The sequence below is a fragment of the Ranitomeya variabilis genome, chromosome 2, assembly GCF_051348905.1.
Source record: "Ranitomeya variabilis isolate aRanVar5 chromosome 2, aRanVar5.hap1, whole genome shotgun sequence".
Lineage (NCBI taxonomy): Eukaryota > Metazoa > Chordata > Amphibia > Anura > Dendrobatidae > Ranitomeya > Ranitomeya variabilis.
The window spans coordinates 245,552,170-245,578,770 of NC_135233.1; the positions used below are offsets into that span (position 1 = coordinate 245,552,170).

The 26,601-nt window shown below is 45.4% G+C and overlaps 2 protein-coding genes across 4 annotated transcripts in view; both read left to right on the forward strand.

The window, feature by feature from the left end:
• The window catches only part of SLC27A4 (solute carrier family 27 member 4), a 33,045-nt gene extending 25,122 nt beyond the window's left edge, over positions 1 to 7,923 (forward strand). The window contains exon 13 of one of the 2 annotated variants that reach the window (XM_077284395.1): positions 3,048 to 7,923. In XM_077284395.1, coding sequence (XP_077140510.1) covers positions 3,048 to 3,205 — 158 coding nt within the window. In that variant the 3' untranslated portion in view covers positions 3,206 to 7,923. Of the gene's footprint in view, positions 1 to 2,802; positions 2,935 to 3,047 lie in introns of those variants that run through there. The other variant, XM_077284396.1, reaches the window with a different exon arrangement.
• A 7,261-nt stretch (positions 7,924 to 15,184) lies between these two features.
• URM1 (ubiquitin related modifier 1) lies at positions 15,185 to 26,273 on the forward strand. 2 transcript variants are annotated; one of them, XM_077284397.1, is made up of 5 exons: positions 15,188 to 15,342; positions 19,662 to 19,732; positions 22,495 to 22,576; positions 23,907 to 23,955; positions 25,935 to 26,273. In XM_077284397.1, exons 1-5 carry the CDS (start codon positions 15,308 to 15,310, stop codon positions 26,001 to 26,003), a joined length of 306 nt encoding a protein of 101 aa, XP_077140512.1. In that variant the 5' UTR covers positions 15,188 to 15,307; the 3' UTR covers positions 26,004 to 26,273. The 2 variants fall into 2 exon arrangements, with proteins under 2 accessions (XP_077140513.1, XP_077140512.1); XM_077284398.1 differs by lacking the exons at positions 23,907 to 23,955; positions 25,935 to 26,273 and having other exon boundaries at positions 15,185 to 15,342; positions 22,495 to 22,580.
• Positions 26,274 to 26,601: the final 328 nt, after the last annotated feature.

Below are 26,601 nucleotides of genomic sequence, written 5' to 3' on the forward strand. Positions count from 1 at the left end.
TAACGGCGTGGCTGTTGAAACCTGGGTTCTAACTCGTGCCGGTTTCTCTCAGCAGGTCATCCCCACCATGTTAAGTGCTCGCAAGGCGTCTTCCGCCTCCATCTACCACCGCGTCTGGAAATCCTTCTTCTCATGGTGCAGGCTCCGGGGTCTCCCTCCTCTCGTTTTCTCTATCCCTTGCATCTTGAATTTCCTTCAGGCTGGTCTGGACTCCGGTTTGGCCCTGAGTTCCCTCAAGGGTCAGATCTCAGCGTTATCCGTGCTTTTCCAGCGTAGGATCGCCACCAACCTTCAGGTCAAGACTTTCATCCAGGGAGTCTCCCATGTGGTTCCTCCCTACAGGATGCCGCTGGAGACCTGGGATCTCAACTTGGTCCTAGGGGTCCTTCAGGAACCTCCGTTCGAACCCCTGCAAGACGTTCCGCTCTCGGTCCTCTCCTGGAAGGTTGCCTTCCTGGTTGCGGTGACGTCCATCAGAAGGGTTTCAGAGCTCGCCGCTTTATCCTGCCGGGCTCCTTTCCTTGCCTTTCATCAGGACAAGGTAGTCCTCCGTCCTTCTCCGGCGTTTCTTCCAAAGGTGGTCTCTTCTTTCCACCTCAATGAGGACATCATTCTTCCCTCCTTTTGCCCACAGCCCAAACATAGAGTCGAGAAGGCTCTCCATACTCTGGACGTGGTTAGGGCCCTCAGGAGGTACATCTCCAGAACGGCTCACTTCAGAAAATCGGACGCCCTTTTCGTGCTCCCGGAGGGTCACAGAAAGGGTTTGGCTGCGTCTAAATCCACGATAGCCAGATGGATTCGATCTGCTATCCAGGAATCCTATCGAGTCAGAGGCAGTCCTATCCCGGCGGGGATTAGAGCTCATTCCACTCGGTCGATGGGTGCTTCCTGGGCCATCCGGCACCAGGCAACAGCGGAGCAGGTTTGCAAGGCCGCAACGTGGTCTAGCCTGCATACCTTCACAAAGCATTACAATGTCCACATCCACTCCTCTGCGGACGCGGCCCTTGGCAGGCGTATCCTGCAGGCGGCCGTTGCGCACCTGTAGTCAGTTGGTACATGGAGGTTTTTTGGTTGTATTGTTTCCCTCCCAGGGACTGCTTTGGGACGTCCCATGGTCCTGTGTCCCCCAATGAGGCGAAGGAGAAATAGGGATTTTTGTGTGTACTCACCGTAAAATCCTTTTCTCCGAGCCACTCATTGGGGGACACAGCACCCACCCTGGTAGCCTTTTTCGGCTCGTGATCTTGTTCTTTGTTCTTGACTGTTTGTTTGACATGTTATATTCTAATGTTACTGGTTATATTGTTTCTATCCTACTGCTTTTGCACTGAACTGGGTGTCTGGAAGCCAGTACGAGGGTGTATACTGCAGGGGAGGAGCTAACCTTTTTTTGTCTCAGCTTAGTGTCAGCTTCCTAGTGACAGCAGCATAACCCATGGTCCTGTGTCACCCAATGAGTGGCTCGGAGAAAAGGATTTTACGGTGAGTACACACAAAAATCCCTATTTTTTGTGAAAAAAAAAAAGTACTTTTTCATTTTTACGGATCAATTTGTGAAGCACCTGGGGGTTTAAAGTGCTCACTATGCTTCTAGATAAGTTCCTTGGGGGGTCTAGTTTCCAAAATGTGGTCACTTGTGGGGGAGCTCCAATGTTTAGGCACACGGGGGCTCTCCAAACGCGACATAGTGTCCGCTAAAGATTGGAGCCAATTTTTCATTCAAAAAGTCAAATGGCGCTCCTTCCCTTCCGAGCCCTGCCGTGCGCCCAAACAGTGGTTTACCCCCACATATGAGGTATCAGCGTACTCAGGACAAATTGGACAACAACGTCCGTGGTCCAGTTTCTCCTTTTACCCTTGGGAAAATAAAAAATTGTTGCTAAAAGATAATTTTTGTGACTAAAAAGTTAAATGTTCATTTTTTACTTCCATGTTGCTTCTGCTGCTGTGAAACACCTGAAGGGTTAATAAACTTCTTGAATGTGGTTTTGAGCACCTTGAGGGGTGCAGTTTTTAGAATGGTGTCACTTTTGGGTATTTTCAGCCATATAGAACCCTCAAACTGACTTCAAATGTGAGGTGGTCCCTAAAAAAAATGGTTTTGTAAATTTTGTTGTAAAAATGAGAAATCACTGGTCAAATTTTAACCCTTATAACTTCCTAGCAAAAAAAAAATTTGTTTCCAAAATTGTGCTGATGTAAAGTAGACATGTGGGAAATGTTATTTATTAACTATTTTGTGTCACATAACTCTCTGGTTTAGCAGAATAAAAATTCAAAATGTGAAAATTGCGAAATTTTCAAAATTTTAGCCAAATTTCCATTTTTTTTTACAAATAAACTCAGAAATTATCGACCTAAATTTACCACTAACATGAAGCCCAATATGTCACGAAAAAACAATCTCAGAATCGCTAGGATCCGTTGAAGCGTTCCTGAGTTATTACCTCATAAAGGGACACTGGTCAGAATTGCAAAAAACGGCAAGGTCATGAAGGGGTTAAGGGTTGTCCAGACTAACTCTTTAAGGTGGCTAATACACATCAAATAGCAGTGTCTCTCTCAATCCCCATTACACAAGCACGCTCGCTCGGCCATGTCTGCACGTGTTCTGAGTAAGGAAAGGAGAGGAATGTGCTTCCAGACACCAAAAGTCGGGAGGCCCCCATACACCAATCTGACTGGTTTTGTGGATGAGTTCAGAAAACTAAAATGACTGTGTTGCTTTCTGTACCACATGTAGCTTTCTGTAACAGAAGACTGCTTACTAACCAGAATACATTTTTTTTTCACCAGTAAATTAGATGTTGTAGTTCCCCCTATCAGCCAGCAGATGTCGCCATTGTCCCACAGTAGATTATACGGTTCCCCATCCATGTTCTCATCTCCCCCCTTCCTGGACTAAGAGCAATAAAGTGTGAGGTGCCTAATGAAATCATCGGGGTTCAGTCTCTTTCATTGATATTATTTCTTTGCAGGAAATAATAATAATAAAAAAAAGCTGCAACTAACACTTATTATCCCACTTACTGTCTGCACAGGAACATATAAATTCCAAAAGACAGACATGAGGAAAGAAGGCTTTAATCCCAGCATGGTGAAAGACGCCTTGTACGTCCTGGATTCCCAGCAAGGAAAATACATCCGCTTGGACGCTGATACCTATCAAAAGATCCAATCAGGAAAGCTGAAGCTGTAGCCTCCATTTCCCCCCCAAATGCATTTTTTACTTTTTTTTTTTTTTCCGCTTTGGTCCTGATCGTGTGACCCAGGCTGGTCCATGGAGCAGACCGGATATTTTTTTATTTTATTTTTTATTTTATTTTTACATCGCCAGATATTCTATTCACATACCAAAGTATTGCAGAAAATCAAGGCGGCATGTGAGGGATACAGGGTGCGGACCACCCTTGTTTAAAGGGACCTTTGTGTTTTAAACTTAATTTATTTTTTTTTAGCCTGTCTGGAAAGTGTTAATCAGTCCAGATCGTGGTTCATCTCTCAAACACTCCGGAAAAGACGAAGGGAATATATGTTCTTCTGTTAGACAATACTGTGATCTGCAGGGGGGAAAAGTAATCGGGACTCCATATTGGAAAAGAAAAGATGAAGCTGTGAGCTTGTACATAGATCCGGACCGACACCTGATACTTCTCTCCGTTCAGGACCTCACTGCTCTTCACGCCGTCTGCTGTATTGTGTCCTGGGGTGGGGTCGATGGCCGTGTATCTGTATATACCTCTGCCATCAATGTTTTCCTTGGCAGCAGAATATCAAGCCATAACGTAGACTTCTAACCACCTCCCGAGCAGCGTCCGTGCTGGCAGTGCCCCCGATCCAACCCGTAAAGCCCCTGGGTGGCATTATTTTACATCTTAATCCAGGTTTTATTATTTAAAACTGCTTTTCTCATGCTCCTCTCGAGCATTTTTAAGCCTTCCCGTGAGATGATTTCCATGCAGTCACTAATTCCTTTGCATTATTTGCCACTATTACCTTTCCCAGTGCATGGATTCTATATCTGAGCTCCACAATACTTTAGTAACAGCGTTCTTAATGGGGGCGGCCATTATCTTTTCATATAGAGAGGTGACAGCCCAAACCTTAACGGGTTTTTTGTTTTCTCATTAAGTCCATCCAAGGAAATTTCATGACTTTTAAGATATACCTGTCCTTTCACCCAAAACCTGTAGAAAAGCATGGTAAAAGGTAAAATTGCTTTTGGTACCTATACCAGTTTATTATGTCCAGAAACTGTACTGATTTTATGCTCTGTAAATTGCCATCTATCTTTGTTTTTATCAATGAGCAGTTGTTACTCATCGGCATTCTTCCAGCACAACAGGGGCCGGAACTGCCTGCCCTTTTATTGTTCTTGCTCTTGTCCAATGTTTTGCTGGCCCTGAATTCAAATCCTGCCTCTGTTCTGCATGTATGAGCTTTGCTAGACTGGAAAACAAAGACCCACTTCCCATTGGGCGGAACAGGGACCCGCTTTGCGTTGAGATGGACCCGCCCCAGCTTCTTTTAATCTGTCTCCATGTATCTGCTGCTAGAAACGGATTACACAGTGTACAGCATGTTATACAGAAGGGACCCACCTGGTGGCTGGTACTTTGGGGGGCATGCCCAGACCTGGTTGATTTCATCCCCTTTGATCGATTGCAGGACCCCCTTCTTTAGAGGGGATTTGCACAGATGGAACCCTTCTGTCTGATCTGATGGGGTACTTGGTCCTATGACCCAGCGTTGCATTTAGCGCACGTCCCATCTTTGTTCTGCAGCTCTTAGCGGTTCATTATATCAGATGGGCTACTCAGATGCCCAAACGGCACTTTAAAGGCACTACCATTTAGTAGGTAACACAGGTAGGGGATCACTAGCTGTGGCCCCTTCAATTCCTGAATGATAGGATTGTGCTGGATGGAGATGCCGGTGTCTGCTCCCCCCATTTATAAGCTTTGGACATGGAATCCTATAATATCGGTCACTTGTATACAAGGCTGTAGACTGCATTATTTAGAAAATGTTAAACTATGCAAAATGATGTCGTCCATGTCATACCGAATTATCGTAGCCAAGAACCGTTGACATCTGTGGCAACCAATCGGATTCCTGCGTCCAGGCAAATGCATAATAGCAGGGCTCTGGTTGTGGAGGATGGTGGGTTTTTTTTGTGTTTCGTCATATCATTTTATTTATTCTGAAGCCTCGTGAACGCCGGAGTCATGATCTCAGCAGCACATCTGTGACTGCTCCAGGACTGCATGTACATGGCATCCAAACAGGAAACTTGGGTCTCATGGTCCCCGTTCCCCACCTTTCTCCCTATACCCTGCATGTAACTTTCTCCCATCCCCTCCTCTCCTTGCCTGCTGTTGTCATTCATGGCTCCGGGGAGTTCCCTATGGCTCTGGGGGTTGCTCTTTTCCATTTGTGGCTCTGGGGGTTGCTCTTTCCCATTTGTGGCTCTAGGGGTTGCTCTTTTCCATTTGTGGCTCTGGGGGTTGCCCTTTTCCATTTGTGGCTCTGGGGGTTGCCCTTTTCCATTTGTGGCTCTGGGGGTTGCCCTTTTCCATTTGTGGCTCTGGGGGTTGCCCTTTTCCATTTGTGGCTCTGGGGGTTGCCCTTTTCCATTCGTGGCTCTGGGGGTTGCCCTTTTCCATTTGTGGCTCTGGGGGTTGCCCTTTTCCATTTGTGGCTCGGGGGGTTGCCCTATGGCTCGGGGGATTGCCCTGTGCCACTAGCCGATGCATTTGATCTGGGGCCCCAGAGTAAGGGGCCCATTGATTTGTGTCATCATCTCCCCCTTCCTGCAAATGTTTTGCTGCTATTGGGCTGCTGTTTGGATGATGGGAGTATTTTCTACTTTGTAAAGTAGTGAGTATACCTGACTATTCCCTCCTACTTTTGTCAAGGTGCCTTCCTGGCAAAGCTGACTGACAACTGATATGGCCGCTATTACATCACACACGGTAGTTCCCACCTTGTTTTCCACGCCTAGTTATATTCCCCACAGTCTAGAAAAGGAAAGCTGAATGTTGGGTCCGTGGCAGCCATATTGGCCTTTACCCAGCTTTTCCAGGATGCAGATTTATCTTAGAAATGCCTGAAATTTTGACGTTTTAAATTAGCAGTTCTTATTTATTTTTGGGGGTTTGAGTGCACAAGGGGTTAATGACATTTTGGATATATTAACCAGGGAAATAATGTATATAATATATTGGGGGAACTAATATTCATTTAGGGAATGCAGTGACCACACAGGGGTTAAACTGACTGTTTCCTGATTTGGTGACTGATATATTGTAATTGTCCCCAACCTGTGACTATCCGACTGTGGCAAAACTACAACTCCCAGCATGCCCTAATGGCCAACAGCTAAATGGCCCCAGGTTGGGGATCACGGTCCTGTGTACATTGCCAGTCACCAGCTCGCACTCTGTTCCATATCCATGTATTGTATGTAACATATCAGAAAGTGTCTCTATAATCAGGTAGGTCCAGGTATACAGATCTGTATGGACTATACAATAATATATATATATATATATACTGACAGTGCAGTCACAACAGAGGTCGTCATGCAATCCAGAAGTAGGTGATGTGACTACACACACGTATACCATTCAGGACCCTCGGAAAGTTGGTAACAAGCCCCAGAAGCAATCGCCTTCTTAAATATGGCACCCATCATCATAACCACCCCTGGATACTACGCAATCAGATACTGTAAATGCCCCCCAAAGTTGTTCCCCTTCCCCCATTGTAGTCTGTCAACACAAACTGTGTTACATACACTGTATGACAAAAGATTTTTCATGTGCAATAAAAAAAAAATATGCCAATTAGTGCTTTCCTTTTTTTTTTTTTTTTCTATCACTAAAGTTTTGTTCTGGAGTATTATTATTCCTGTATTACTCACAGTGGCCACTGGGGGCTGTCATAGGTCTGTGCTGTCTGTACTCTCATTCTGCAGGTGACAGGAGATGGAAACTACAGAATATTCATTGGATGTCGCGTTTCTTACCTTTTATGTATGCAACTCATCTAAATTTACTTTTTATTTCCTCTTAAGTAAAATCTGAAAACCCTTGTTAAAGGAGTTAAAAAAACAAAACAAAACACCAAACTCAATGGGTCTGCAATTGGGCTCAATTAAAGTGAATGGAAAAGATCTGCAATACCCACTATGGACAAAAGTGGCGCTGTTTCTAGAGACTAAAAACTTTTATCCAGTCTTGTATAAAACCCTTTTAACAAAGGGATAGCGTTTGCATGTTGTGGGAAGTGGCAGCCATGGCTAGCCTAGGTGGGTAATCATACTCTGTACTTGCCAAATTGAGGGTTGGGGCAGGCTTTTAAACTAGTCACTTAAGGGTTCACATCATTTATGGTATTAACCTGCTATTCAATGACTGTATATAGCAACTACTTCATTGATGGGACCAAAACTTTTCTTGTCTGATTATTGAAGTTCCCATGAGTCCCCCACTGATCAGTTTTATCCCAGCTTCTATTGACGTGTCTTAAAGGGGTCATTCCTTAATCGTCGAAAACCCCACCTACCACACTAGTGAGCATGCGCATTCCTTGTCACGCATGCACACCGCTGCTCCCGTGCAAATAAATAGAGCAGTGATCATACATTCATACTGGGGCAGCACGGTGGCTCAGTGGTTAGCACTGCAGCGCTGGAGTCCTGGGTTCAAATCCCACCAAGGACAACATCTGCAAGGAGCTTGTATGTTCTCCCCGTGTTTGCTTGGGTTCCCTCCGGGTTCTCCGGTTTCCTCCCACATTCCAAAGACATACTGATAGGGAATGTAGATTGTGAGCCCCATCGGGGACAGCAATGATGTATGTAAAGCGCTGTGGAATATGTTGGTGCTATATAAATAAAAAGATTATTACTGGTTTTGGGACCTCCGTTCCTGAGACTGATAGGTTTCCCAGCAGTCAGACAGCGAGTGATAAAACATCACCTACCATAGGTGACATTGTTTGTGGGATAATCCCCCTGTAAGAATCAAATGTTCCACCTCTGTAAACAAAGCTGCTAGGTCAGGGTCTTCACCGGACGGCTGCCCTGGGGTTCCTGTTAGCAGATTCACAGCTGCCGTCATCCCCATAGAAGTCAATGGATATCTGACACTGCTGCTTTTGTTACCACCATTGATTTCAATGGAGAGGACCATTCAGCCATCTCTTGTCAGCTGTGAAATGGTGAGCAGGGGGTCAAGGGACCACTGTTGGGTATGCCATATATGTGTAATGAGACTGTAAAGGGAGTTAGTGGACAATATTCCTCGCTGCCGACAGAATGGAGACGTATATCCCAGTATGGTAAAATAAGGTGGTGGTTTATTTCTACGCGTTTCAAAGTATATAACTTCTTCAAGAAAAAACACAAGTTGTAGAAACGCGTAGAAATAAACCACCACCTTACTTTACCATACTGGGATATACGTCTCCATTCTGTCGGCAGCGAGGAATATTGTCCACTAACTCCCTTGACTGTCTGATGTCTGATGGTCGCTTGCTGACCCGTGGATCCGCTGCAGCTGATTATCTACATTATATGCGTCTTTAACAGATTGAACAGGAGAGTATAATCTGAGTGCTAAACTAACCGTATTTCTCGGATAAGGCTACTTTCACACTAGCGTTAACTGCATTCCGTCTCAAAACGTCTTTTTTTCGAAAAAACGCATCCAGCAAAAGTTTTTGCTGGATGCGTTTTTTCCCCATAGACTTGTATTGGCGACGGATTGGCATACGTCGTGTACGTCGTACGACGGATGCGTCGAAATTTGGCGATACGTCGTCGGCAAAAAACGTTGCTTGTAGCGTTTTTTGTCTCCGCCTAAAAAACGTGTCGCGACGCATCCTGCGGCATGCGTCGTTGGCTATAATGGAAGCCTATGAGCGACGGATGCGTCGGGACACGTCGTACGATGCAATGCAGCGCTGCAATACGTTTTTTTACACTGAGCATGCTCAGAAGCTGGATTTTGTTGCCAATTGGCCAGACACCCCCAAATCTATATAAACCTGGCCTGGGCCTTCAACCCCACATATATGGCCACGTATATACGTGGCACGTACTTAAGTGCCACGTACATAAGTGCCACGTACATAAGTTCCACGTATTTAAGTGCCACGTATTTCACGTAAATGCCACGATTTTTCAGTGCCACGTATAACCACGTAGTTATAGTACTTATAGTACACTGATTATAGTGGCACTCTGTCAGAAAATGTTCATTAAACGGTTAGGTGTGAGGTTAGGGGTAGGGTTAGGGTTTGGATCCCTTTATCATCATCCGTAGTTCATTAATCGGATGAATCCACAGTCGTCTCCGTTGCTGCAGAAGCATCCTACGTCTTTCCGCTGCCGCCTCCTTCTCCCGCACTATGATATCCAGGCGATTCGTCTCAAAGATAACGTCGGTAACCAAACTAGCAATCCTCACAAGAACACCTTCCATCGCTGTCACAAAACTAAAACCTTCAAAGATGGGCTGTAAAAACAGTAACTATATAGTTTTCCATATTTTCCAGTAGCCAATCAAATTTGGGAGCCTCCCATTTTAAAAACGGATCCGTCGTAAAAACGGATGCAACGGATGGTAAAAACGGATGCAACGTATGCAACGCATCCAGTATTTTCGACGGAAACGTTTAGCGGATTTGCGACATCCGTCGAAATGCTGTATGCGTTGCATACGTTTTTCCCTTTTTTTGACGCATCCGTTTTTTCGGCAAAAAACGGATTTGCGACGTAATGCAGTTAACGCTAGTGTGAAACTAGCCTAAGACCCTATTTGCGCTGAACTCTCCTATAGTTTCTTGGTGATATACAGCTCTGGCAAAAATTGAGACCACAGGAAAATTTTCCGTTTGTCTGATTTTTTTCTTTAGAGGTATATTTTTGAGTAAAATGTAAATTGCTCTTTTATTCTATAAACTACAGACATGTCTCCGAACAAGCAATCAACTGTTTTTCCAGGATAACCTTGTATGCGGCTTGATCCAGATGTCCTTCGCAAAGAACAACCTGCCCAATTCCCGCCTTGCTGAAGCATCCCCAGATCATCACCGATCCTCCACGAAATTTCACAGTGGGTGCAAGACACCGTGGCTTGTACACCGCTCCAGGTCTCCATCACACCATTAGATGACCAGGTGATGATCTGGGGTTGCTTCAGCCAGGCTGGACTTGGGCAGGTTGTTCTTTGCGAAGGACGTCTGGATCAAGCCGCATGCAAGGTTATCCTGGAAAAAACGTTCATTCCTTCTGCTCAGGCAATGTTCCCCAACTATAAGGACTGGTTTTTCCAGCAGGACAATGCGCCATGGCACACAGCTAGGTCAATCAAGGTGTGGATGAAGGACCACCACATCAAATCCCTGTCATGGCCAGCCCAATCTCCAGACCTGAACCCCAATAAAAACCTCTGGTATTTAATCAAGAGGATGATGGATAGTCAGAAGCCACCACACAAAGAAGAACTGCTTAAATTTTTGTGCCAGGAGCAGTGAGAAAGACTGGTGGAAAGCATGCCAAGACGCATGAAAGCTGTGCTTAAAAATCATGGTTATTCCACAAAATATTGATTTCTGAACTCTCCCTGAGTTAAAACATTAGTATTGTTGTTTAAAAATGATTTATGAATTTGTTTTTTTTGCATTATTTGAGGCCGGCAAGCAATGCAATTTTTGTTATTTTGACCTTTTCTCATTTTCAGAAAATAAATACAAAATGTATTGCTTGGAACTTCGGAGACATGTTGTCAGTAGTTTATAGAACAAAAGCACAATTTACATTTTACTCAAAAATATACCTATAAAGAGAGAAATCAAGACAAACTGAACATTTTGCAGTGGTCTCTTAATTTTTGCCAGAGCTGTAGGTGTAATGGGAATACCCCTTTATATTGCTTATGGGCCTTATAGGTGTTTATGGCTTATTTCGAGTCAGGGGGTGCACTGCTTTCTTAATGCTCAGAACACATTTTGGGGGGGAACCTGTCTTTAGCCGTGCAAATGGCCTCCAGCCCCAGTGAGGGTCCAGGGGAGGGAGAGGTGGGATAAAGCCTGGTTTGCTGCTTTAGTGTCACTTTCAGTCTTTTTGGAAGGTTAAATGGCTGTTTAGAGCGGAGCATTGAAGGCCGAGCAGGGGGTGTATTGTCAAGGGCTTCTCCTGCATTGTTGTGGCCTTTTCAATGGTTGCCTGAATAAGAATGCCTTGGGCCCCCACTTTTTTCTCCTCCCTCAGCCGGAACACAAGTGCCCGGTATGGGGGGAGGCCTGGAGTTTCCTGCAGGTTGTGATGGTATTCACAGCCTCCATCGCTTCAGCTCACTCTTTCTTTCTTTTCTGCAGTTTAACCCGGGCAGAGAGACTCACTGATCTCTGCTTGACACCCAATTACCACATGAATACACTGGAGTGGCTGAAAAAGGCCTCTCACTTTTACTGACCCCCTCACTCCTTATGCTGAGAGGCTGCGGATCAAACAAAGCTACTGCGGGCAGGCCTCCATTGTCACCCCGGCCGTGGGGTCCTCCTCTATTCCAGTACCCCATTGTCTGCCGTTTTATTAAATGCTTTCACTGCACAGGATGCAAACAGCTGTTCCAGGACAGCCCTGCGCTTTATGCAGAATAAGCGGGCGCCTTTTCTTTTTTTTTTGCCCCATTTCCCTTATGGCCACATGCCCAAAATCTCACATATTGCCTACCAACTCCTGGCACTGTTCTATACAGCGCCGTGCACACAACAACAAAAAATGGATTAGTTGGCGCTGTATCGCCAGTGATGTTTTGTATTTTTGGCTATGTGCACACGTTGCGGATTTAGTGCAGATTTTGTTTGGATTTCCCCTGCGGATTCCTATTGAGGAGCAGGTGTAAAACGCTACGGAATCCGCACAAAAAATTGACATGCTGCGGAAAGTAAACCGCAGCGTTTCCGCGTGGAATTTTCCGCAACATGTGCACTGCAGATTTTGTTTTCCATAGGTTTACATGGTATTGTACATGGCATGGAAAACTGCTACGGATCCGCAGCCAAATCCGCAACGCGTGCACATAGCCTTTGACTGTTTCCATGTAGTGTTTCAGGCAGGTGTATAGAATGGAAAATTGGCATCAGTGCAAGCCGGCACGAGACTTTCCTTCCAGAAAATGGTGTGGTGTAACGTATGCTCCTGTGTCGCCTCTTTCTATCCAATAATTACAGCTATGGCCAATATGGCTGCCAGAGGCAATCCAACTCCAGAACTGGAAATCCACTAATAGACTGGTTTGCTGGTCAAAAGTGCAAGAGAGCGGGGTAACAAGTCATGAAAGAGCTTTGTTTTTGGTGGCTATGTTGGTTGACTGTTGGGACCCACCACCGTTCCGTTGTGTGCATGTGTGACCGCTTTATTCACTCCTATAGGAGCACTAGTGCACGTGTGACCACCGCCCTATTCACCCCCTATAGGAGCACTAGTGTGCATGTGTGTGACCACTGCTCTATTCACCCCTATAGGAGCACTAGTGCATGTGACCACCGCTCTATTCACCCCCTATAGGAGCACTAGTGCATGTGTGACCACCGCTCTGCTCACTCCTATAGGAGCACTAGTGCTGGTGTGACTACCGCTCTATTCACTCCTATAGGAGCACTAGTGCACATGTATGACCACCGCCCTATTCACCCCCTATAGGAGCACTAGTGCACATGTGTGACCACCGGCCATATTCACCCCCTATAGGAGCACTAGTGTGCATGTGTGTGACCACTGCTCTATTCACTCCTATAGGAGGGCTAGTGTGCATGTGACCATCGCTCTATTCACCCCTATAGGAGCACTAGTGCATGTGTGACCACCGCTCTGCTCACTCCTATAGGAGCACTAGTGCATGTGTGACTACTGCTCTATTCACTCCTATAGGAGCACTAGTGTACATGTGCGACCACCGCTCTATTCACTCCTATAGGAGCACTAGTGTACATGTGCGACCACCGCTCTATTCACCCCTATAGGAGCACTAGTGCTTGTGATCACCGCTCTATTCACTCCTATAGGAGGACTAGTGTGCATGTGTGACCACCACTCTATTCACCCCCTATGGGAGCACTAGGGTGCATGTGTGACCACCGCTCTATTCACCCCCTATAGGAGCACTAGTGCATGTGTGACCACCGCTCTACTCCTATAGGAGCACTAGTGCATGTGTGACTACCGCTCTATTCACTCCTATAGGAGCACTAGTGTACATGTGTTACCACCGCTCTATTCACTCCCATAGGAGCACTAGGGTGCTTATATGACCACTGCCCAGTAGATGATGAATGGAGCCGTGACCAGTAGGGTCCCAGCAGTGAGTCCAGCACCATTTATCACCTGCCCCGTAGATGGGTGATAATCCCTTTAACTATATTTGCCCATGTCACTTAAATCTATCAATTGGGATTAATAAAGGTACCTTCACACTAGGCGACTCTATAACGATAGCGATCCGTGACGTTGCAGCGTCCTGGATAGCGATATTGTTGTGTTTGACAGGCAGCAGCCTCTAATATAGGAGGGGGGGGGGACTATTACTTCTGGGGGCAGTGATTCAGGTAGGTGGGATATTTTTGGCCATTTGCTTAGGGCGCCCTGATCTGATCCTGCTCTGACTGCTGATACTTTATTGCAGACCTTCTTTTATACTGATATGTTATTGCAGACCCTCTTTTATACTGATACGTTATAGCAGACCCTCTTTTATACTGATACTTTATTGCAGACCCTTTTATATTGTATCATCAGGAGTGAGAACAGGAAATGTTTTCTCATGCACAGACACCAAGCGCAGATCTTGATAAGGCAATGAAGCAGCATTGGATATTAAACCCCATTTCCATAAGCCTGGAGTGTACTGTGCTGTGTGTCCCCAATTGTCACACTGAACCCCGAAGTGAGCAGCAGGTGCAGGGGGCAGGTCTGGGGTCATTCTCCCGCACCCATTTGTTCACTAATGATGGTATTGTCTCAGGAAGGGATCAGCAAGTCTGTTGTAATGCAAAGTGCAGTCATTGTATGGCATTCCTCTCATTCCTGGCTGCCATCCCTAGGCTCACAGGTCTCCTCAGTAATTAGTGAAAGGCATTATCTTCACCCTATTGCTCTTTTGCTTTCTTTTCACAATTTCCTTTCAGCAATTTTCTCTGAATCGGGGATCCCTTATCCCATGGCTTATAGTTTGTTTTGGGTTTTTTTTTAATGAGAACAGCTCCACTCTTGCCCACAGGCTGTATGTGGTATTGCAGCTTGGCTCCATTTACTTAAATGAGAGCACGTCTACATGAGAGTCCCAGTGCGCCCCTCTTTACTCTCCTCCTCGCCTTCCAAGAACTGTATTTTGTTTTGGGTAGTTTGCGGCACGCGCTCTAGTTTTTATTGATGACATTTTGGGATCCATATGACTTTCTGATCTTTTTTTCCATTATTTGTTGTTGTTGGGGGGCAAAAAACAGCAATTCTACCATTTCTTTATTTTTGGAATATTGAGATCTATTTTTTTGCCATGGGAAAGACCGTGGGGGTTTTCAACAGGTCTTTATACCACCCCATGGTAAACTATCAGTGACTTGCTATGCTGCCATGATGGCCCGAAATAACGTGGTTAAACGACAGAAATCAGAGATGGCGTCGATACTATAAGAGGCGGGTGGTGGCTGTATGAAACCGCTGGCACCTCCATGACAGAACAGCACCTTATTGGGTGGGCAGGATTAGATACCTCCGGTGTCTTCTAGGACTTATGTTTGGTGCTGCAGTGATTGAGGCCGAGCTGCATTACCAGACACGGCCTGTAGACAGAGGAGGCGCTAAAGCCATAATATTATTTTGTCTTGCACATCCCCTGTGGGTATTACCCAGGAAAAGCAGGTTCACCTCTCAGGAGTCTGAGAAAGTTGGGTGCGCCTGTGCCTTTAAGAGCAGTATTATGGGCCACTTTGGCCCTCACCCAGCTTTCTCCGCTAATAACTAAAGCAACAATCAAAAACTGTTAACAATTTGAGCTTGTGGAGAAAACAGTAAAGAAAAGGAATAATCAGGGCGGTTAAACCTGAGAGCAGCCGCACAGGACATCCATATCACCCCACGCCATGAATAATGCACGGGGCTAGGTGAGCGAGCGATGAATAACTCATAAGGAGCAGCTCCCGCCACACCAGCTTCCCGTCACCATGCCAACCGCCGGGGTGCGAGCACTTCCGGTGCTGGAGGCCGGACACTTCCGGTGGCGAGAGCAAGATGGCGGCGCCCATGTGTGTGCAGCTGGAGTTCGGGTAAGTGATGGAATCGGCCGATTATTGTTATGTGGCGGGTCCTGCTGCCTCCTGTGTCCGCCATACTCTGCGGCGGCTCTCTGTGAGATATACAGTAATGTAAACAGCCCCTATTTCCATGCTGGTCATCCCCGTCCAAAATCTGCAACCCTCCTTCCTGACGCCATCCGTGGTTTAAGGAACAAGTTGGGGGACAGGGCTGCACCGATCTGAGATGGCACCCGAAAGTGGCGGGGCTCCAGTGATTAAGAGGTGTCGGAACCCCCTTTTTAAAGAAGTTGTGTGCCAATGTAAAAACTAAGCCATTTTAAATAAAAACCAATCAATATACATGTGTTCCAGGGGTTGTCCTGACCTCTGTGCCTGCAGCCTTGTGAAGCATGAGGTGCACTGTCAGGATTCCCCAGTGTTGCCCGTGCCAGCTGGCTGAGCCGTACTGACTACACTTGATCGGCCTCTCTGTAGACGTGCATTGAGGCCAGCAGGATACGTCATACATGTCATGTCATACATGAGCTCACATGACTGCTGTCTTGCACAGGTAATCCCGGAGAATCCTGACAGTGTGCACAACGCACCTTGTCACAATTCCACTCCGACAGTGACTGCAGATTTATGTGTCAAGCCTGGACAAACCCCTTTAAGGTGTAACCTAAAGCTTGGGACCCCCACCACCTGCGATCAGTGCGGTAATGGAGGCTTTGGACCCAGACCCCACAAGTTAAGGGGCTCCAACTGATAGGAGTCTAGCTAAGCTGGCCAGACACGATGAGATCTCTACAACAAACAAGAAGAAATTAAACAGGTGTTATATCCTGATATTGTGTTGGGTAAGATCAATAGCTAGAGATGAGCCAATTTGTTCGGAAATGAAAGCCAAATCTGAATTTGCCATATTCGTGCCGAATTTATGTTTGCAGATCGGGTCTGAATATACTCGGTCATTCCAACTCCCATTGACTTTTGGCGAATATTGCAAATTCAATATTCGCTACCGATCGTAATCCGATCCGAATTTTCAAAAATTCTCTTAACTCTGCAAGAGACCATTATACACAGGTATGTAGATGACAACAAAACGGTGGGAGTGCCTGATGTTGGACCCCCACTGATCTGATATTGACGGCTTTCTCTAGTGGGAACTGGTTGTCAGGTCATTTTCTCCATTAGGCCACATTCAGTATTTGGTCAGTATGTTACATCAGGATTTATAAGCCAAAACCAGGAGTGGGTGATAAATACAGAAGTGGTGACGTGTTTCTATTATACTTTTCCTCTGATTGTTCCTCTCCTGATTTTGGCTTCCAAATACTGAACGTGGCCATAGTTATTTCAGCTGATTTACATATGCTTAGGTTATTTAATAATTATCCATGTTTATAGCTCAAGATATATGCATAAAACCCATATTCAAAGAATTACATCCCATCTGTCTATAAGGTGTGGTGTGGTCTGACCTTCATCATGTTAGTGAATTCTGAGTTAAAGGGAACCAGTCAGTACATTTGTAATGTATGGAAGTAATGGTATCACTGATAGGTGCTTGTTTCCTAATAAAAAAATTTTTTTTTTCTCTTTCAGTCATGAAAAATCTAGCGTTGAAGCCATATGCAAATCATGCTGACAGTTCACTGGGGGCGGGGCATGTTAATGCACTTTAAATGACCAATACTGATGCAAGATCACGACCCAATTGCACTTCCAGACTCATTTGCATATGGCTTTTGCACACAATTTCTCATGACTGGTACGTTGGATCACTGCAAAAAAAAGGTATCTTGCTCCTAGACAGTCATACCACTACTACCACTTTAAAAGAAAGGTCTCTCTGTTCAGCGTCCTCATCTCTTATAGAGTTTACAAAGGATGCCTCTCGCTCTGGAGGACCTCTCCTGTCCTGTGAATGGACACTGTGAAATCCTTATAGGGGACACATTTTTGGTGTATCCACAGACTTTGCCATAAATCACATTTGTGAGTATCATTGTTGGGAAGCAAGAGAAACTGTCCAGCATGCAATTTTCAAAGCTCTTACAGAAATGAATGGAGAGAGCTGTACATACGAAGCCACCTCTCTTTCTGATGTGCACAGGTCACTGGAGTGAGACCTCCATCTATCAGACATGGTTTGGCCTATCAATGTCCTAAATGGGACAACCCCTTTTATTTCCACTGTTGTGATGATGCTGCAGGTAAAATCCTGCTAGGTTACCCCACAGACTACAGCAGATCTCAGGGAAACCCTTCTAAGGGCTCTTTCAGATGTCCGTGAAAAGTGGTCCGATGTCAGATGGCAATGTACAAACTGGCCGCACATCTCCTGACCCAAGAATGGCAGCTTCATAGGAATATATGTAGCTGTCACGCTCGGGTCAGGAGATTTGCGGCAAGTCCATGCTTTGCTATCCGATATTAGACCAATTATTGCAGACATCTGTAAGGCTAGGTTCACATTGCGTTAGGGCAATCCGTTTAGCGCTAGCGGATTGCGCTAACGCAATGTATTTGTAGGGGTCTCGTTTAGGGGTTGCGTTAACGTCCCCGCTCTCGCAGATCCCCGATCTGCGAGAGCAAGGGAACAGACCTCGGGCGCGCCGCGGATGCTGCAAGGGGCGTCCGAGGCGCGCCACAAAAGAACGGCACATCGCTAGCGCGAGCCGAAAAAGGCACGCGCTAGCGATGCGCTTCAGGCAGAAACAACATTGCTGTCAATTTGTGCGCTAACGGACCCGTTGGACGGCGTTAATTGGGACATTTTCGCCATGCAACGCTGTCCGTTAGCGATCACCCAATAACGCAATGTGAACCTAGCCTAAGAGTCCTTACAAGTAGGGACTGTTATAAGGATAAACTTCTTTAACAGTGTGGATTACATTCATATAGCACTTTTCTCTGGGAAATTTAAGATGTTGTCCACGTTTTGGGGTTTTATTTTTAATGCCTGTTTTGGGGACAAAAAAAAAATCATTTTTGCTATTAGGTTTAATACAAAAACGTGCATCATACTTTTTATATTCTCTGCATTGCATTGTCTAGTTCTGACTGCAAAATGAGTTAATGGGGAATCAATCAGTGAGCTCATTCAAATTGAATGACGGGGAGATTGTAACTTTTGTCTTTTTTCTGAGCTCCTCAGCTGATTCACGACCACAGACCACATTAATGTTGAATGTGCAGGGAAACATAAAGCCTGTGAAAGCGAAATGGTGCAAAATATTTAATGAGACCCAATTACAAAAAATGTATTGTTAGCCCCAAATGCCTGTATTTAAGAACCTGATGATATTGGCCAAAGTTTAACCTGACAGATTTTGTACGTGATAAAAGGTTGTGGTGTTGTCGGCATGGATAGATCATTTCCTAAACTGTTCGGTAACTTCCTGATCGACAGGGGCAAAAAGTTGCCTACCAGCCCTCTCCTTCTGTACTTGGAATTGCTCTGTCGTCTCCTCTCTTGCAATGGAAATGCCTATGAAGTATAGTATAAACATAAGGATGAATGACCTCGGGGAGATCAAAACATGCAACACCGCGGGGACACCATCATGTGTTTCTTAACGCAGTGAGGGGCAAATACCCCGAAACAGCTGTCTGTGAATGGATACCATGTTTTGGCATAGGTGGTTTTCCTTTCTTGGATGCTGCCCTTCCCGTGGTTGTTCCTTCCTGGTGAAAGACCTGGCTATTCATTGCTTGTGTTGAGAAACACGTGATGGTGTCTCCGGCTTTTCTATATGAAGTATAGTAGGCCTTCTCCAATGTAGTGAGTGATTTTCCTTGGAGCATGGGGGACAGCGGCGTCTCCTGGTGAAGTTGGCGCATGTCTAGCAATCTGCGAGGACAAGTGATAGGAAACCTTAGATTTTTTTTTTGTGTCTTTTAAACCTTTTTCGCTGCTGAGTGTTGCAGTGGACATTATATATATATATATATATATATATATATATATATATATATATATATATAATTTTGTGAATATGGTTCACGTCATTCCTCATTGTGTGCAATCGATATGTCGGGACTCAATTTTTATGGTAGATATATAATTTTTCCAGATATTTAGCTTAAAACATTGCATCGCTCTCCGCGTGCATAAAACAGTACCACCATGCCACTTTCTTCCTCCTCACAAACCAAACTTGTTTCACTTTTCATTTGAGCCCTAGAGAGTCTGACATAGAAATGCTAATCCTGGGCCCGTGTCCTGCGGGAGCCTGCGGGGAAGCCTTTGTCTGCGGCTGGCTCTGTTGTGTGACACCCCCCTCCTCTTCCTTGCTCACCATGTCAGCATATCTCATGTTTTTATTATCTTATTTCAGAGGTGGCGCAGAGCTGCTGTTCCAGGGAATCAAACGGCACCACGTGACCCTACCCACCCGACCCGATCCTTGTGAGTAACCACTGTGCGAATCGCCATGATAATTGTTGGGGGCTTGTATATAAGGCGCTTTCATTTCTGACATCACCCACTTAGATGCCCAGTCCGGCGTTTTTTGTTGTTGTTTTTTTAACATAGGGTAAACACAATATGGATCACGAGGCGGAGACGGGCAGGGTGGCATGTGACGAGTGATGCAAGCTAGCGCTCTGATGTCAGCCTCTCCATGAGAATGTTTATTTGGAAGCCATGATGATGGAGGCTGCATAGAGGACCATCCGGGAGAAAGCTGTCAGAAGCCGGGTGATCTCTCTCGCCCACCTCTGTGGAATTTATTGTCAGGATGCTGCATAATGCGGGGGTGGACTCTGGTGTGAGCCATTTAAACTGATTAGGATGCAGTTCACATGGAAGCTGATGCCAGCTGTTCCTCTGGCCCCCCTCCTGCTAACTGACCGGCACTGTTTGCTCAGCTCGGAGCCCCCTGTGCGAAATTGCTTTTTCAAAAGGACCACTTTCTGGTTAATTAAACAAAGAGTCAACACATCTGTGAAGTTTTTTTGCCGCCCTATTATATTTCTATCGATCCCACCCAGGGATTCGGAGTCTTGTCTGACAACTTAGGTCTGGGGGCAAAACTGAACCGACAGAGACAAAAACAATTCTCTCAAAAATTAAATAATTATATATATTTTTCTCACTTTCTGTTCCTGGTGTGATGATGTCACTGATGATGACATCACGCAACATTACTATAATAGCTGAATTGGAAATTTGCCTTGTGACACATAATACAAGGTGACTGCACCCAAAAATTGTGGCAAAACAGTAACCATACCTGGCCTATCATTATATTTAGGGGCTAGTTTTACTGACCCAACTTTCTTATTTTCCTGAGCGGCAGATCACCATAACACTGACTATATATGAAATATGCTGTAATGGCGGCCATTTAGGTTGTCATCCACCTTTCCCAGAAGAAGATATACTGTCCTTTATTTTATTTTTTGTAAAGGAAAAGTCCATTGTGTGACTGGATGGAGCTGTACTGTACTATGCCAGGGTAATAGCTTTGTGGTTACTTATTAGACGGAGGCAATGGCCCCTTCCCAGACTGGGAACAATGGGAGAAGCACAGTGATGCTGGGCTCTCCATGGTAACCCGTCTATACAATAGCATCCCTGGACCGGGAATGTGGGCGGGTGGGAACCATGCAGAACCCTCTGACCCTTCTAAGTCAGGCTGATAAACGATCCTTCCTATCCCTGCGCCTGACCCTGCAGTGACCAGCGCCGCTCTCCATCATACATACAGCTTTCCATCCTCCCCACAGCGGGCATCATGTCCAATGCACCATATTGGGAAAGCTGGGGCAAGGGGGTGGATGGCAATTCTGCTGATGCACTGATCCATGACATATGAACCATGTGTGAAACTACGGTATATATTACACCTCAATAAATTGGTTTCTGCCAGCAGGTCTCCACCCCACCCCACTTTGGATGCGGTACTTCCCACCCGTCCTTTGTAATGGACCCTGACTCTTGTTTCCAGATGGGTCCTTGAGAATATTGTTGGTAATCTTAAAGCAGAGGGCATCCTATTGGGGGGGGGGGGAATGAAATTGTAATTTATTTATCCTCAAAATTCTCGGGGCTCAATGGTCTCTTCACTTTCTGTTTCCTGGTGTGATATCACTGATAATGGCATTACATCAGTACAGATGCGCTTCTTTTGACTTGACTGATAACAGTGAACATTAGATTGCACTCATGTAGACCGCAAATGGAAGATAACGCATAAAGCATTGGGTGCAGTGTCCCTTTAAATCGTTATTCAAATGGAAGCTAGCAACCGTAAGCATAAAGAGAAATGGTGCTATAATGTCCGAAAGTAAGGAGTTCACATGTACTTTATGGTGGCCATACACATTAGGTGAAAGTTGCGGATTCCGGTCGATGGATTTGAGCTCGCCCCCAGTCCGGCATCCAGCCAGTCCTCGGCAGCACGACCAGGGCAGTCTTCATATCTGAGTCTGGCATTCTTGGCCTGGCATTGTGAGCGCCTCTTGTGCTTACGAGACCCTGCAACGTCATGTGGCAGGGTCTAGTAAGCGCAAGAGGTGCCCAGGATGCCGGTTGCAGAACCAAAAATTACTTTGGTTTCCACGGAGGATCAGACTGGATGCCGGGAAAATCTTTTTACTACTGGTCAACTATTTAATGTACATGAGTAGTGGAGGAGATGTTGGGGAAAGAAAGGACAGGGCATGTTGGACTTTTAACACGCCCGATCCTTTGTTCCCCATAGAAGGTAAGTTGATGCCACTCTCTACCATTGAAAACACTTGCTAAGCCTGCGTATGTATGGGGGGCTGGGAGATTAGCCGTTAGCCAGCATCTACTGTATAGGGGCAACTTTTCAATGATTTAGAAATTCCAGCATGAAGTAAGTGGAAGAGTGAAGGAAAAAGCAAGTGTCACGGGAGAGGAAATGAGATGGTCACCGGGTAGGTGGTTGGGGAGGGACTCCACAAAAACCCCCAAATTCCCCAAGTGGCAGGGAACATGTCACTAGGACAGTCAGTGGTGCTCAGAAATGCACTACATGGTACCCCCATAACCCCTGTGTGCATGTTATACATCAACGGCCCAAATCTTTTTTTTTTTTTCTTCTTTTTTCTCTCTCTCCTTCTTTTCTTATCGCCTTTCAGTATGAGGTCTGTGTTCACGCGGCAGTGTCTGCCATGTAACCGTCTTCTGTTTCCTGTCAGGGGACATCAGGCTCTTGCTCGTTTGGATAAAAGAGAATTTGCTGAAAGAACGCCCTGAGCTATTTATTCAGGGGGACACAGTGTGAGTATGACGGACAGCTCGCAGGCTGCACACACAAGCCTCATATTCACCAAAATACACCTCTAAAGTGGGATTATCAACAACTGACCGCAACACGTCTCATTCACAGGGGCACTGGAAGCTGAGCTATGGGGGGCTGTATGATGGGAGCTTTACACTGCACTCCAAGAATATCTGATATTAAAGCTCCTCTGCCATCCGAGGACCCCTGTTATACAGCTCCCTGTACTATGTAGAGGAATTTTAGGGTTAACCCCTTCTGGACCAGTCCATTTTTCATTTCTGCGCCTTTTTTCAAAGAGCCGTAGCTTTTTTTATTCTTCAGTTCACATCTTGTTTCTTCATTTTTGCAGAACAAGTTGTAGTTTTGATTGACATCACTTTCCCGTACGATATACTGGAAAACAGAAAAACTCAAGTGCGGTGAATGGCAAAAAAAGAAAACGTGCAATTCCTCCAATTTTTGGGGGGTTTCATTTTTACGACGTCCATTGTATTGTAAAATTTAGCTGATAACGTTATTCTCCTGACAAACACGATTACGGCAGTACCAAACTTGTATGTATGACGTTTCAATCGCCTTTTATTGATTTTTTTTTTTTTTAATTTTGTGATGTGCGGCTACCAAAAAAGCGACAAATTCTAGCTTTTCAGATTGTTTTGGTTAATTTTATATTTTCATAGATCGAACTTTTTTGAACATAACGATAATAAAATGCTTTTTTTAATTTGGAAAAAGGGGTGCCAGTGAATGTGCACACCAGCATCTGGACCATCTAAATGCCATTGACAGTGGCATCAAAATGGTTAATCAGCAGTAATTTGGAATTAGCTTCAATTGCGGCTGTTTGAGCAATACTGCTAGCACCTGCCCAGTGTGGCGCAGGCTCAGCTGCTGCACCTGCCCAGGGTGGCGCAGGCTCAGCTGCTGCGCCTGCCCAGTGTGGAGCGGGTGCAGCAGCTGAGCCTGCTCTGTACAAGTGCACAGTGATTGGGAATGTTCCTGTATATCAAGGTGCACTAAGAGGTTGAAGAGGTTTTTTTTTTAGGTCTTATAAATGAAGGCTTATCTCTAGAATTGGCCATAAATTTTTGATCGATCTAAGTCCTGGACCCCCACAGCATAATGAGTGGGCTTAAGCACTTACATAGTCATAGTGGTACACCTCAGAGAATTTGTAAAACTTCCTATTACCGCTGTTGTGTTGTATGCTCTTCGATATTGATCTGTAGAATTTTAGGCCATACACCCTCCACTGATTGATATATTTTCACCATCTTAAAATGCCTGGTCCTTCACCATGTATTCACTGTGATTGTTTCCTTGCAGGCGGCCGGGTATCCTGGTTCTGGTTAACGATGCTGACTGGGAGCTGATGGTAAGGATGTAGCAGTGGTCTCCAGGCTGCACGGTAAAGCCACATTGGGCTCGGCACTCATTTGCTTCATTAAAGCAAATTACGCATTTATTGTAATGAATGCAGAATAAGTCGCCAAGCTCCCGTGCGGCCTGGCAGCGGGCGGGACAGTACAAGCATCCCAGCCTGCTTTTCTCCCTCTGGGTTACAGTGTATGTCAAGGGCAGGAAGGCCACCCATTGACTTACATTGTGAGCGACATAAGAAGGACACACAATGAGGGGGTTTCACTTCCCCGCCCCTGAAAACAAGCCCCATTAACAAAATGGTCGCTCTGTGGGTGGAGTGCCAACCTGTTTAATTAGTCCGCTTTATGAACTATGTGCTGAATAGGACGGAGAGTAGTTTTATTAATCTGATTTTAGGTCACTTTTATTTTATAGCGGATTTTTTTCTTTTGTCTTTTCTTGTTGTTGGGAGCGTTTGCAAACCTATTTAATGGGGTCGTGTAACCTGGAAACCGTATTGGGTTGTAATGGTTTCAGGGATCTGACAAAGGTTAAAGGGGTATTCCCATCTTGGTAAGTAGTAGCATATCGCTAGGGTATGCCATCACTAATGAACATGGGGGCCTCGGTGTTTTGTCCCAGTCAGTTCTTTTTTGCTCAGCTGCAGCAGGTGTCGGGGACATTGCCCCTTGTGCACAGTAAAATACGTTAAGGGGGCACTTGGTGATCTCCGGCAGTCCCTTAGAGAATACGGAGCTGTGGTTGAACATTCGCACTACTGCTCTGTTCAAGCTGGTGATTTGAGGTCTCAGCTGTGTTATCCCACCGATCTAGAAGTTATAACTTATCCCATCGATAGATAATAAGTGTTGATGAGCTAATGTGCTCAGATAAAATGTTATTCGAGTGTTTTCGGCGTGCTCGAAAAGCATGTTTTGTCCCCGCAGCTGCATGTCTCACGGCTGTTAGACAAACCCTGCATGTGTTGCTGCTGTCAAACAGCCGCGAGGCATGTAGTTTCAGGAACTCGAACATATTATCTGAGCACGCCAAAGACACTTGGTTAGCACCCGAGCATGCTCAGATAACACCTTATCCGAGCACGTTCGCTCATCACTAATAACATATTCTTGCCGAAATATTTCTTACCCGGAGCCTAGTGATAGGTCATCACTTACTGATATGGGGATATCCCTATAAATATATGGAGGCCCCCAATGGAAACGTATATTTGGACTACAGCTAGAGTGTGACTTGGCTGTGACATAGGTCACACTTCCACATATCCCATATGCCGCCTCTGAATGGTGTCACATGGTGACCTGCAAGGTACCTTAACAGGAAAGCCACAAAAAGTCAGATTTTTTGCAACACGATTGTCGCTGCTCCTTGTGGATTGCAATGCCACCCCATCCACCTGTATTCTGCTGCGAAATAGCAGTGGCATATGCGATCTTTGGTCTCATGACCTGTGTTTCAGTCAATGTAGCTCCGGCCTAAACGTTGCTCTCAGTTGTTTTCCACTACCACATGTTAATAGGTCACATGAAAGCTGGGTCACAGATTCCTGAGTGACAGCTTTTGTTGTGAGTTAGTTTTCACATTCCAGGCATTAAATGTAGTCATTGTCCTGTGGATTTCAACCCTTGTGCATTAAAATTAGTAGAAATCCGAACAGATCTGTAAAATTGTCACGCTTGCCTTTTAATCTGCAATAGATTCTACCTGTGCAAATCCAGCGTGAATTCATCCTACAAGTTTTAGGACTGTTATAAGAACATGTCATCGGAAAACCCTTTGGCAGTCTTAACAGTGCCCATACGGATCATCATTCAGGATAACCATGCAGATATATATGCCATTCAGGGTCTATGGAATGCTGGCTACTGGCGTCTCTATATGGCTTTGGAAACCCATGTGGAGGTTATAGTGCAGATCTCCTATGTAAAAGATGTGTCTTGCCTCACGTGTGTTTCCCCATCATATCCGCAGGGTGAACTGGATTACAAGATTCAAGATCAAGACAACATCATATTCATCTCTACGTTACACGGCGGATAGAGTAAGAGTCTGCAGGAAGCCATTACATCCACATGGAAGGACCCCTGTCATCTATCTGTCTGTCCCCATGCAGTCCTACCGCGGGTGACGTCTGCCAAGACCCATCTCGTGTCACGTCTCCAAGCTAATAGGTCAGACCCATCTGCTCTGTGACATCTCGGACGTCTCATTTACCGGTGGCCTTATAAAATATGTCAGCTACACCGGGAGCCTCCTAATTAAGGACACCATGAGCCGTTTTCTTATTAAATATGACAAATTTCAACCTTCTCCATGGAATTGCTTGATTCTAATACATTCCAATGAACCTATTAAAGAGATATATCGAGATTTAAGATCATGTGGTTGCAGTAAATATATTGGGCCAGGAGTTACCCCTTTACATGGTCTCGGGTTCACTTTCCAATCTACGTTCTCGTCCTAAAATGAGGCAATCTGAAGTGTCATGACCTGAACTCTGCTGCTTTATGAACTGCATCAATTGTCAGGCCGCAAAATGGCTACCCGTACTATTCTATAACCCGACCTTTTTATATTCTTCCAATACCAGACTGAATTAAGCCGCTAGTTGGCAGCAATCGACATACAGAAGGGAAGA